This window comes from Candoia aspera, chromosome 9 (genome assembly GCF_035149785.1).
Source record: "Candoia aspera isolate rCanAsp1 chromosome 9, rCanAsp1.hap2, whole genome shotgun sequence".
In the NCBI taxonomy this organism is placed as follows: Eukaryota; Metazoa; Chordata; class Lepidosauria; order Squamata; family Boidae; genus Candoia; species Candoia aspera.
Window position 1 is genome coordinate 23,651,169 of NC_086161.1, and position 12,207 is coordinate 23,663,375.

At 44.4% G+C, this 12,207-nt stretch overlaps 1 protein-coding gene across 2 annotated transcripts in view; it reads right to left on the reverse strand.

Annotated features, from left to right (window-relative positions):
• Nucleotides 1-8,003: 8,003 nt before the first annotated feature.
• ARHGAP25 (Rho GTPase activating protein 25) overlaps nt 8,004-12,207 on the reverse strand; it is a 29,244-nt gene continuing 25,040 nt past the window's right edge. The window contains exons 10-12 of one of the 2 annotated variants that reach the window (XM_063311567.1): nt 10,381-10,985; nt 8,883-9,086; nt 8,004-8,254 (exon numbers count right to left, since the gene is read on the reverse strand). In XM_063311567.1, the coding sequence (XP_063167637.1) occupies nt 8,239-8,254; nt 8,883-9,086; nt 10,381-10,985 (825 nt within the window). In that variant the 3' untranslated portion in view covers nt 8,004-8,238. Of the gene's footprint in view, nt 8,255-8,613; nt 9,087-10,380; nt 10,986-12,207 lie in introns of those variants that run through there. The other variant, XM_063311566.1, reaches the window with a different exon arrangement.

Consider the following 12,207-nt stretch of genomic DNA (forward strand, 5'->3'; position numbering starts at 1 on the left):
AAAGCTTTTCCTTTCAGAACAAAAGCGGAGCAGGCAGTTTGTAGAGGGTTAGTAAATCCTCCCATACTTTGGGAGGATTTTAAATCCTCATCCATTTTAAGTCTTCATTCATTGGTTAGTTGGATTTCTTACTCTCTCTTAAGTATTCTTCACCTGGGCATCAGCCTATACATGGGACATGTTTGCTGGAGGAATTTCACCTATTCAAAACCCTAAGGGTGTCTTGACATGTCTGCTCTACAGATAGATCTAGCAGTTTAGTATCATTGGAAGTCAGTATGTGGTATGTTATATATAGCTATCATTCTAGGACTCCAAGCTTAACAAATATTGATTTTATTTCTTAATAAGAACTAGCTTCTGAGCTTCTGGCAAACTTCCCGTGGGAGGGAAAGGTTAGGAATCAAGTAAATAAGAAGCCATGACGTTGGCAAGGCAGGGGATGAATGTTGGCCCTCCCCATCTTCCTGGCCCAAATTTGAATATTCCACTGCTCACCAGCCATGAAGTCCTTAACAGAAATAGCTTCCAATTTAGTCCCAGGCAAGCAGTCAAAACAGTGGAATTCATCAAATCTTTGACAGACCCCCATATTTGGCAAGGGAATGAGCTTAGCATGGTGCCTTCAGATTCCATGGGCGTGCTGTGTATATTTCTTTGCATCATTAGCAAATTAGCTCTCCCATCTAGGACACTAAATTTAGGGAAACCTAATGTCCATGAACAACAAAAACAAATTGAGGAAGCTCTGGAATGAGGGGAAGGGCCTTGCTACTTCAGGACACAGAAGTAAGAAATCCATTTGGGAGAATTTCTCTTCTGAGAAAAATCAGATCCAAATCCAAAAGACAACCTCACATGGGAGAGAACAGGATCTCCTGGAATCTACTCTCAAACTTCGGGGAGTTGTGCTCACATGGGAGAACATTTCAGATGATGCCTTTTCTTGATGGAAATGATTGAATTCATTTCATTCTTTTCACCATTTTCTGCTGCCTTTTTTCCATTTCGTGTCAAAACCAAGATGTGAGCAACACTCACATCCCTGCCTCATAGTGTTTTTCCACAACTTGGTGTGCAACATTCTTGCCTTCATGCCAAGGTCACAGCCACATGAGTAGGAACATCTAGTTCTGTTCTTCCCAAGTTTCCAAACCTTTGTTTCCCTTTCTATCAAAAGTTGTTACTTCAGGACAATGACAGCAGTTGATGGACAATGAAGCGTTGGATATAGTCAACCCTATCTTATCTCCATGGGCCTATTCTTCTCCAGGTAGGAAGAAGGACCTTTTAGAAAGTATCAGTTGTTGCTAAAAGACCTTTAAAATGTATTCTGAGCTCTCCTTGGCTACTTTGTGAACACATGGCTGCTCCATCACAACTGTAAGGAAACTAACACAGCTAACAAAGCAAAACTGAAATATTGTTTTGAAATAAAACACTTTCCTTGTAAGAAAAGGTCCTATCAATAATAAGTTGTCCTTATAAAAATGTCTTTCAGGGCTATTTTGAAGGGCAGGTGTTCAGGTACAGATGTGGCCAACAGGTATTTTCTCAATTCTCCCTCATGTAGTTGCTGAAAATCTATTTAATGGATGGTGGATGGTGGGTGGGAATCACACTGAAATGGGGATTAGGGTCTCACATATTAAGACCATCCCTGGCATATTTCATTATAATACTTCAGTAAAGAAGCTGTGGTACGCCTCCTTGAAATGTAATGTTATTCTGGCATTAGCTTCTATGGAACATAAGAACAAGTTATCTGATAAGTGCCATTATTCTTAGGGTCTTTCCTCCCTGCTGAATGAAAGTGTTCTGCATCCATCCTTGAATGGGCAGAAAACTATACAGGCACAGATTTTCCTGCCCCCACTGCCGATCCCTGCCCGCCTCTGTTTCAGCTATTCTGACTCAACTCTGAATCGGGCTGTCCTGATTTTAGAAGTGCAGCACATGATAAGCAAAACGATTGGTTGATTCTTTGCTGCCCTCCCTCCTCAACACGTCACCAATCAGTGGGTAAAACACCCACCAATCACCACACTGCGGCAGGAACAGGGTGGGTCTGGCTGGCGACAGGACAATCAAATCTCTGGCCTGCTTTGCAGGCTCCTGCTTCCAAATCCTTGTTTGCCACAGTGTGGTAGTGAAGCAGTGGTTAAAACAATTTTGACCAGTCTTTAAAGGTTGGGGTCAGACTAGGCTGACTGGAGAGCAGAGAGGAGGGGATGTACCTGCACCAGCCTGAGTGTAATGGGATATGGGAAAGACCTTGAGAAACGGGGCAAAGAGATGCTGCCTAGGGAATGGTCAGATAGGAGAGGGCATAGTGCACAGCTGCATAATGGGTGGAGAAAGAGGCTCAGGAGGGACCCTCCCTGGTTTCTCGGGCTGTAAAGGAGACAGTGGGAGATTTGTACTTTCAGACCTGCAAGATTCTATTAATGAAGCCTTACAATAAAGTAGAATTAGCTCATCTGGTCGTGTTTCCTGTCTGGTCTACCTGGGAAGCAGGCTGACATCAATCTTGCAAGCCTGAAAGTACAAATCTCCCACCATCCCTTTTACAGAAAATGGGAGTGAAAAGGATGAAAGGAAGAAAAGTTCTGAACATGGACAACAGCAAAAGGGGGAGATACTTTTTGAAAAAGGAACTTGAAATACAGTTGGGAATTCAGTTCATCCACCCGGTCTCTCCTGGGTGGGTAGTAATTTCACTAATAAGCCACTAGTCCATTGCATCTATCCACACACTCTTGCCCCCCAACCCACCCCCAGCAGTTAAGCCTGAGAAAGTCGCAGGGCTGAAAATAGCTCTGGAGATTCAACAATTGCAGGCAGGCAGCACAGGCGATTAAAACCACATTCCCTTCCTCCTGGCCCTCTTATCGGTACATTTTGTCAAGAGGGCCTAAATATCACATCATGTTTTTACGCGCGATAAGTCAAATTTTCACAAGCTCAACCAGCTGCTGTAGATGATAGGGTGGTGAGTAAAACAGCACATGCATGCGCACCCAGAGAGATCCACATGGGCCAGTTTCTGCAGGCAGGAAAAATCAAGGGATGAAGCAGCAGGTTCCCCCATGGGCTGCAAGGGGGCTGCACAGAGGGAGATGTCTACGAAAACTTTGCTGCCCAGCCTACAGCATCATTTTTGCTGACCTTATTTTGCAAGGCACAAATGTACACTGGAAGTGAAGCAGTGCAGGCTTTTTGAAGGGGGACAACTCTGTGGGGCCTTTTCCAGGGAAGTGGGGAAGAGCGTGTGAAATGACTGGATGGATCAAGGTTTCTCCTTCAAATGCATCACTTAAATCTTAAGGGATTGGCATGTTCCCTGGAGACGGCCATCTGGGCTGAAGTTTCCAACCTTTACAGCAGAGTTTCTCAACCTTAGCAACTTTAAGGTGTGTGGACTTCAACCCCCAGAATTCTGGAAGTTGAAGTCCACACACCTTAAAGTTGCTAAGGTTGAGAAATGCTGCTTTACAGTATAGTCATCCTCCCATTTTGCCTCTTAATCTCCAGACAAAACAAAACAAAAATCTGAACAAACATGTGGGCTGTCCCACTCCAGCAATACCATAATGTCACCAGCCACACTCCCCAAGAATCACAGCATTATAGAATCATGGACTGTAAGAGACAGAAAGGATCTTGGAAAGCCAGTGTGGTGTAGTGGGGAAGGTGCTGGGCTAGAAAGTGGGAGAAAGTGAGTTCAAGTCCTCTTTTAGGAATGAAGCCAACTGGGCGACTTTGGGCCAGTCCCTCTCTATCTCAGCCCAACCCATCTCACAGGACGGTTGTTGTTGGGGGGGAAATAGGAACAGGAGAATTACATGTGTATGTATGTATATATGCTGCCTTGAGTTGACCAAAATAAAGGCAGGGATAAAAATCTAGTTAATAAATAAGGGAACCTTGAATCCATACCACAGCAGCCTTGACAGGTGGCCTTCCAGCTTCTGTTTAAAGTCCTCTCGTAGAAGGGAACCCATCACCTCCCAAGGAAGTTTACTGCATTGTTGAACAGCTGTTACTGCTAAGATTTTTTTCCTGTTGTCTAACCCAAATCTTCTCCCTTGTAATTTAATTTCTCGCACTGTTCCTTGTCCTGGAACGATTCCACCCCAACTTCTCCATGACAGTTCTTCAGATACTCCAAGTCCTCCCACTGTGGACCCTGCTACCAAAGGATTGCCCAACCCTGGTTCAAACTATGCCAAGCATAAACACTGTTTGCCACAGTCTCCCAACTCCATATCTACCTACCAGGACATCAGTAGATTAATCAGAATACCAGAATATGCTGCCTTTTAATTGAGCATCAATTTAAATGGTTGGTTCCCATTGTTCTTTCCTGACAGTTTTCTTTCCTGAGAGTTAGTCTTATGGTTGAATGCTTTAATCAAACTGTTTCAGGGAAGATAGCAAGGATGCCTGCAGGGCATGGTCAAAAAAACCAAGATGGCAGCACAACAGTGGGATCAAAGCTGGGCCCATTTTTATGTCTGTCACGTGTCGCAGCTGCCATCTTGACTTTCTTCACTATGAGAAATAGCGCCATCATTTTTCACACACTGTAGCTCTGTGTCCCTTTGGGAGAAAGAGTGGTGGAAGCAAAATGAAGTAACACCAGGCCCTTGTCTTAGGTGGGCAAAAGCAACGGAGAAAAACTACACTGGCTGCCAGGGCAAGAAATTAGGTCTGAGGAGGCACAAAGAAACAGTCTTCCTCTAACCGTTAAAAGGAGGCCGTGTAGCTATCTAGCTTATAAAGATAGCTACAATTCCTTCCTTCCTTCCCTCCCTCCCCCCCTCCCCCTCCCCCACGAATAGAAGTTTGGGGCAGAAAGGTGAAGCATCAATCTGATAAATAAATAAATAAATCGGAAGGTGGCAGAGGGGAGGAAAAGCAGATCAGGAGGTAGCTCAGAAAGAACTTGGTCCCCATATCAGCAGCTGTTCCCGTCCACTAAGCAAGCATCGGCCATACAAACGCATGAAGTCAGAGGGCATGTTTCCATCTCGCACCAGATGTTTCCAGATGTCATGCTTGAGGAAGGTCAATGCCCTCTCCAAAAATATAACCATTAGCAGTTCAATTTCCCACTGACTTGACCTTCAAGCCTGCGAGCCCTCCCTTCCTTCAGCTTCGATCAAGCCCCATGGACTTTCGGCGGTGGAGACTCATCCGAAGAGGCTAACCGCACTTTCTAGAAAGCAGGGTGGTGCAATGTAGCCCCTATCTAAGGAAGTGGAGGAATCTTCAGTTTATGCTAAACTGACCCCGCTGACTCTGGTTCAGAGTGTCTTTACTGCTCAGCCAAGCTGACCGACGTCATAAAAAATGTGTATGGCTCTATCTGAGGAGTTTTTTTTTTTTTTTTGAAGTGGCAGCAAAGCAGCGTATGAGATTTTTCTCCTCCCCAGGGATACGGATGGTTCCTCCCAAAAGTTTATACTCAGCTATTGTTCTGCCCGAATATGCGAAGTGACAAGGACATGATGTGCAGTTTTATTTGTCATGCCATTTAAGTGCCTGTCAGGATGGGATATCCTGCCAGTATGTCATGGGTAATATAGTAATTAGTTCAGTATACCTGCAGGGTCGTTAGGAATGCTTTGAAGTAGCACTGTGGCATGCCTGCAGGGCAGTTAGGAATGTTGATAGGATTGTTTTGTCGAATGGCCTGACACCGAGGTCAGCTCGAATGGCTTTATCAGCTTGGTACTGAAAGATTTGTAGCTGGGAAGGAGAGAAACTGTGAGAACGTAGGAGGGGTTGTCATGAAGAGAATTCCTTACCAGGGTGTGGGGGACTGGTGTGAATGTGGAGGATGTAACTGCCATTTTGCGTGGGCTTGTCTCAGTCTAGTCTTCGCATTGGAGATGATCACTTGTATTAGTAAAGAACTCTTTCATATCCTTTGATGGCTTGTAGTGAGAGTCTTTGAATTAATAGCAGAAAGGATCAGGACCATCACAGTGCCCTTTAAAGAGCACTGGACACATTGATGGAAGATATCAGGGCTTGCTAAAGAAACATTTCCTTCCATGCACAAATAAAACAAAAAGAAAGTAGTTTAACTGCCATGTCCACCTTCAAACCAATACACAAACTGAAATTTAGCAGTTTGCAAAAGTGAAAAACCCAAACTGGGCAAATTTACTGATCCCTGATGAATATCTAAAAGTTGGCTTTATTTGGCTTGGTGAAAAGTATGCTGCTGGTAGAGAAATTCTCACTGACTCACTGATCTTTGTTCTTGCATCAGCCACTAGATTCTCTGACCCTCAGCAAGTCAAGCATAAATAGTCTTGTGGATTGAAATTACCCACACAATTCTAAATGCTATCAACTAACAGCACCTAGACAACCCTGGCTGATCTAAAACCAGATTAGACCTGGTTAGTACTTTGGTGAGACACCATCAGATCATGGCAGGACTTTAGATTGAATTAGCAAAAAATCTCAGAAGAATGAATTGGCCAACCACTTCAGTACTGGTGAAAATGACTTTTCGGTAATGCCCTGAATCAGTGAATATATGCTGACAATTTGCTAGACATTCAGAGAGCTTCCTTGGAGTAGATCTGAAACCAAACTTGGCAATCCATATGTCAAATCTGCTGTTTCTGTGTTCACTAGAACCAAATGCCCACAACCAATGCTCACTCAGAGGACCATTGATAATCTACTTGAATTTGTTGGATGTTTATAGATTTCTATTGCCTCTCAAATCATTCTGGGAAAGCATCTGTTACATCATGCCAGGAGGCTGATATTTTCCAGCGCTTTTTTGGGTTTGATCCTTGTGAGGGGTGTTCAGCTAATGCTGAACTTTGGTATTGTTGCCAAGATAAATACACAGACATGTCCGTGAAGCAAAGAGGAGCTTGACACAGTGGAGACTTAACCATGTTAACACTTCACTGGCCAGCTACATTAGAAACCATGGCTGATTTTGAAAAAAGCTAAGCAGACTCGGATCAGGGTTTGAATCTTGCATTCCTCCCTTTGCACGCAGTAGTCCCCATCTGGACCACATCATACCATTAGAGTAAATGAGTAAGTTGCAGAAGCAGCGCAGATCAAGCAAGTGCAGATTAATGCACCATCTAGTTTAGATTTTACAGAGGAAGTCCCAGATCACATTCCAGAGAGGGCGGCGAGGGGAGATAATTTTAGCATCCCCCATGACACTTTGATCTTTTGATGAAATAATATTTCTCCAAAGAGGAGATAACTTTAATGTCAGTTAAAACTGGCCATCACTTTGTTTTGTCTCTGGGTTACACTCCAACCCAAAAAGAACCTTGGTTCATTGTTTTGTGCCAACTAATATCCAAAATATCTGCAGCAACATTTTATGTTTTCAAACATGCATTTTTAAAAGTGAAAGTCCTAAAGTTACCCTTAAGGTTTGAACTTTTTCCAAGTCTTGCGTATTTGCCTAATTTTAAAACCGGACAATTTTTTCTTTTAATTCCAGCTCCACATAAAAAGGACAAGTTTGAAACCACACAAAATGCTTCTCATACCATGGACTTGTTTTGGTCAGTATATTTCTCCTTTGCAGGAACATTGCTTTTCGACAGGAACAGAAAGTCAGCTTCAGTTTAAGATAACTAAGGTGCTTTTATTCTTGATTTTTTTTCCTGCTCCATTTCACATGAGGCTGCTATAAAGATCCACATCATACTGCAAACAATGATCCAAAATTAGGCCAGGATAAGCAGGGACGGTCCAAGACAGCTTGCTTTCTGAGGTGGGACAGCAAAAGGGACCCCATCACAATCTCATCAGGATATCTAATGCCCAAACCAGCACTGTCATTTTGGCTCCTGAGACAGGAAAACCATGGGATACTCTTCCCAATGTAGATAGAATTGTGGAGGTGGAAGGGACCACCAGGATCATCTAGTCCAACCCTCCACAATGAGCAGGAAAACAAATTAAGCCATCTGTGAGAGGTGGCTGTTCATCATGTTCTTCAAAGCCTCCAGAGATAGAAAACCACCATCTCCACAGGTTGACTGTTCCACCATTAGACAGATTTTACCTTCAGGAATTTACATTTAAATCAAATCTAGGTAGCTTCAACTTCCACCTGTTATTTCTGGTCTTAGTTTGTGAAAAGCAATAACTTGCCACTCTTTCAAAACCTTAGTGAGGGCCAGCTTCAGTCACAAAAGACCAAAAATGTCAGCTTGACTCACACCCTCAAGTTTATTCTTCTTTGGACCTGTTCAAGAGAGACTTTGGTCATAATAAAGGACAAACTATTAAACTTTGTACTTTGTGCCCAAGCAATATTAGGGAAATATGGGGAGGATGCTAAGTTGATAATAATTTGGAGTACAAGTTCACAGCCATAAATGATCTCAAATGGGGGAATATCTAAAAACTGAACTGGAGCTTCAGTTCCCCCAACCACTGCTTCTCCCTTGCAAATCTCAGGCCACTCAGATGCCAAAATAGCTTCATTATATTTTTTTTGTGTGAGCCCACCAGAAGGTTGGTTCCATCAAGCCAGGCCACAGAGTCAAAAAAGTTTGGTGGGATTAAACAAGAGCTGAACCTTGCACTGCACTGACAGAAATAGACATCACACAGAATGCAAAGACCAGGAGGGAAAAACATAAAGCTAGATAGCAGGTTTAGTTACTTTAGACACCTTTGTTTTTGTTTTAATCATTCAGAATTGGAAGAAATGTCCCTAGATGAAAAAGCATTTAAACATAGAGCCACCAGAATGAAGCAACTTAAGAGAATGGGTCTCAGTCTTGGTGAACCCACCAGAATCTACTAGCTTACACAAGAGCAAGTGCAACACTCCTTTGACAGAAAGGAGTCACAGCTGGCTTGCACACCCTGTCCTCTGCTCAGTTCTTGCGGGCAACTGGCTTCTGGATTTCAACAAGTCTTCAAGGTGTTGGGTCTCCTCACTGAACCCCCTGGAATGCTTAAGCTTCTGGAGCTCCAATTCCAGCTCTGCAGATTTAGTCTGTTCTTGTTCAACCTCCTTATTAAGCCGTACCACTCTGGTCCAGACTTCAAAGTTTTCCTTCTCAAGGCTGCAAAAGGAACAGCAATGATGTCAAATGGGATTCAAAGCAGCAAGTGTCACCTACCAGTGTATGGTGGGGAGGGAGGGAGAAAAGCTGGGGTCACCACCCTTGGTCAGGGCCACCTGAAGCTTGAGAAGCTTGTGGTAGGCAGCAGATAGGTTTGACTCACAGAACATCACCTGTTGGGCATCGCTCCTAGAAAGCCAACTGAATCTCCAGTGGAATTGGACAAACTGTGACCCATCCTGACAGCACCCACAGAATGCACGACTAAAACATGGCAATGAAATCTCTGATGGTCAGTGCATGCATTCTTGCTGCCTCTGCAAAGCTTAACATATTTCCCTTGCACTCCTGTCTTAATATGCCTCCTCACAGCCCCCTCCCCCCGTTCATTTCAGCTCCCTTTAACATCCCAGTGAAATGAATGACATCTCTCTCACGTTGCGTTAGGTAACAAATGTGACAGGGATTATCCGGTTCACGCATAATGTTAAACTGGAATTTTTAAACCATGGTTTGTTGAACAAGCCCATAGGGGACTGGTTTATGTGTAACACTGAATTATAATGAAAGTGGGGCTGCTGGTTCGGCTAAGCCAAAACCAAAGCACACTGTGGCTTTGCGTTACGTGTGAACCAGTTCTGTCTGAATTCTTCATTGGTCCCACCCCTTTCTTAATAGAAACAGCAGCATGGGTGACACTGATGAGTCAAGCTTAGTTGCCCATGTAAATCACTGCTTCCTTCTATGCTGAAACAAGCAGCAGTTCCCTAAAATCTCTGTCCAAAGGCCGCATCCAAGCTGTTACTCAGGATTGGCTGAACAGAGCCTATCCCAAAACGCAGCACCTTGCAGAGGAGTTGGACTCCAGCTCCTATAGTTCCCGGCCAGCATGGCCCATGCTCACAATGGGGAAGGATGCAATAAGCCACTTTTAGAAATAGCTTTCTCCCAGTCTCTAAAATGATGCATGAACGGCCAGTGTTTAGTCTATCTATTTATGGCTGTTGTATGCCCACTTGGTTCTCAGACTGATAGAAAGGTGAGTTATAGCTCCGTAAATAAATAAATCCAACCATTCTTGCCCAACTGATAAATACCAAAGCAAGAAACCAACTTTACGGCAGTAAGCAAATTCTCATAAATACATCTTTTTCTGGCAGGATTTAGAGAAAGGAATGGGTGGTGTGGCAGGAAGAATCAGTTTGTCTCTGAGGCAGAATATGATTTACTGATTGTCAACATACAGTTGGTTGGTTGGGGAGAGAAACTGAGTCAGCCAAGGTGTTTACCTTACCTTCTGATTTGCTCCTCATAGCTATTTTTTTGTGTCATCATCTCCTTTTTCAGCTCCACAATCATCTTCCTAAGCAATGCCGGGTCCTCTGGGTACAAGGTGTCTTCCTCAGCAGGGGGCTCCAGAACGACGGTGCCATTTTGCCTCGACCTGGGAGGGTCATTCTTTTGCAAACACTTTCCAAAATCATCTCTAAGCTGGCTTGAAGAGCTGTTGTGAGGCTGAGTCGTAGCACCCTGCCCCAAACTGCAGGGATTGCCAGCGTCTGAGGCTTGTGTGAAACCAAACAGTTTAGAAATTCCCTGAGACAATGTTCTTTTGTGACCTCCTGAGGGAGAACTAGGACTGGGCTGGACCATGGATGATGATGATGATGATGATGATGACGACCAAAAGCTGCTACTGAAAATGTCCGTTCTGTCTATGTCTTGGTTCCACCTGTTGGAAGAAATGTTCTCAATACATTTCCTGTTTGGAAGCGTCTGAGTCCTCTTTCGTGTTGTCCGTATTCCCAGAGCATCTCTAGGCTGAGGTTCTCCTTTATCTTCTGCTGATGGAACCAAGCTGTCACTTATTTTGGAGCTAGAAGCTTCTAGATCATCTTTCTAAAAGTAAAACCAAGTATATGAGAGAATACAGGGCCATATTAGATATAACAAAGCAGCCCTGCTGATTTTCATGCCCCAATTAATATGCATGGAAGAGGCTGTATATCCTTAATAGCACAAGGGGAGCTAACCACTCCCCCATCTGACCACCTAGGGCGTGCTGAGCTTTGAAGAGATGCTTCCCTTTGATGAAGCTTCGGTCAAAAATACTTTCCTGAAGCAAAGCCAACTCTTCTCTGCCTCGACTGACCAAATTGCTTCTGGGCATTACAGAAGCCACTGTCTCAAGGCCACTCTCAGTCCCATACCCAGGCCTGAACCCTGACTGAAAGAGATCCAGATAATCCACTTCTTCCAGAGCCCTGAAGTTGCAGTGCAGCCACCTTCTCTACAACCTTCCAGAATGGTAGGATCCAGCAATGGCCTCTTGAGGTGGGGATGCACCACTGCCTCCTTAAGAGACAGGGTGACACCCCCCCCAAAAGAGGAATTAACCACCACCCAGACCCAGCCACACATCCCCTCCCAGACAGCCTTAACCAGCCATGAGTGACATAGAGGTGGCTGAATTAACAACCACGAGAATCCTGTCTACTTCCTCAGGCCCAACAGAATCAAACTTCCAATGGAAGAGAATATATGTAGCTCAGGGTTGAACTGTGCAGTAATGAAAGGTCTGCAAGCAAACAACCAAGCTCAGAGAGCACCAAGGACTCCACAGGATCAAACTCCCCCCCCCCCATAACTGAGCCAGCCCAGCTCCCACAGGTCCTGCCCAAGGCCAAAGCCTAACTTAGAGCAGATCTGATCAACTTTACCCTACAAAGGGCTGGCATATTCCTCACAACCCTACAAATGGATCCTCGAATCACTCCCTTCCGGAAGGGCTCAGGTTACATAAAACAAGTCTGTTAAATGGCTATCCCTGAATGCAGTAAGGATGGGGAAATACTGACGTTTTGTACGTGTTTGGCCATGGGGTAGGCTCCAATAGCAGCTGTAGCTGATGTTTGACTGAGTTCGCTCCTCCTCATACTCCAGTAGCACTCTGTGTAGGTAGGTCAGCCTCACCTTGACACCTTGCAAGGTGGAGCACCACGCAAGGTAAAAAATTCAGGCAGCCATCGCCTGCATTATCACCCAGTCCTCTGCTATCTCTGATAATCTCCATTCTGTGCCGTTCAAAGGGTAGAAAGCTACCTGATGCGCAGCAATGCCC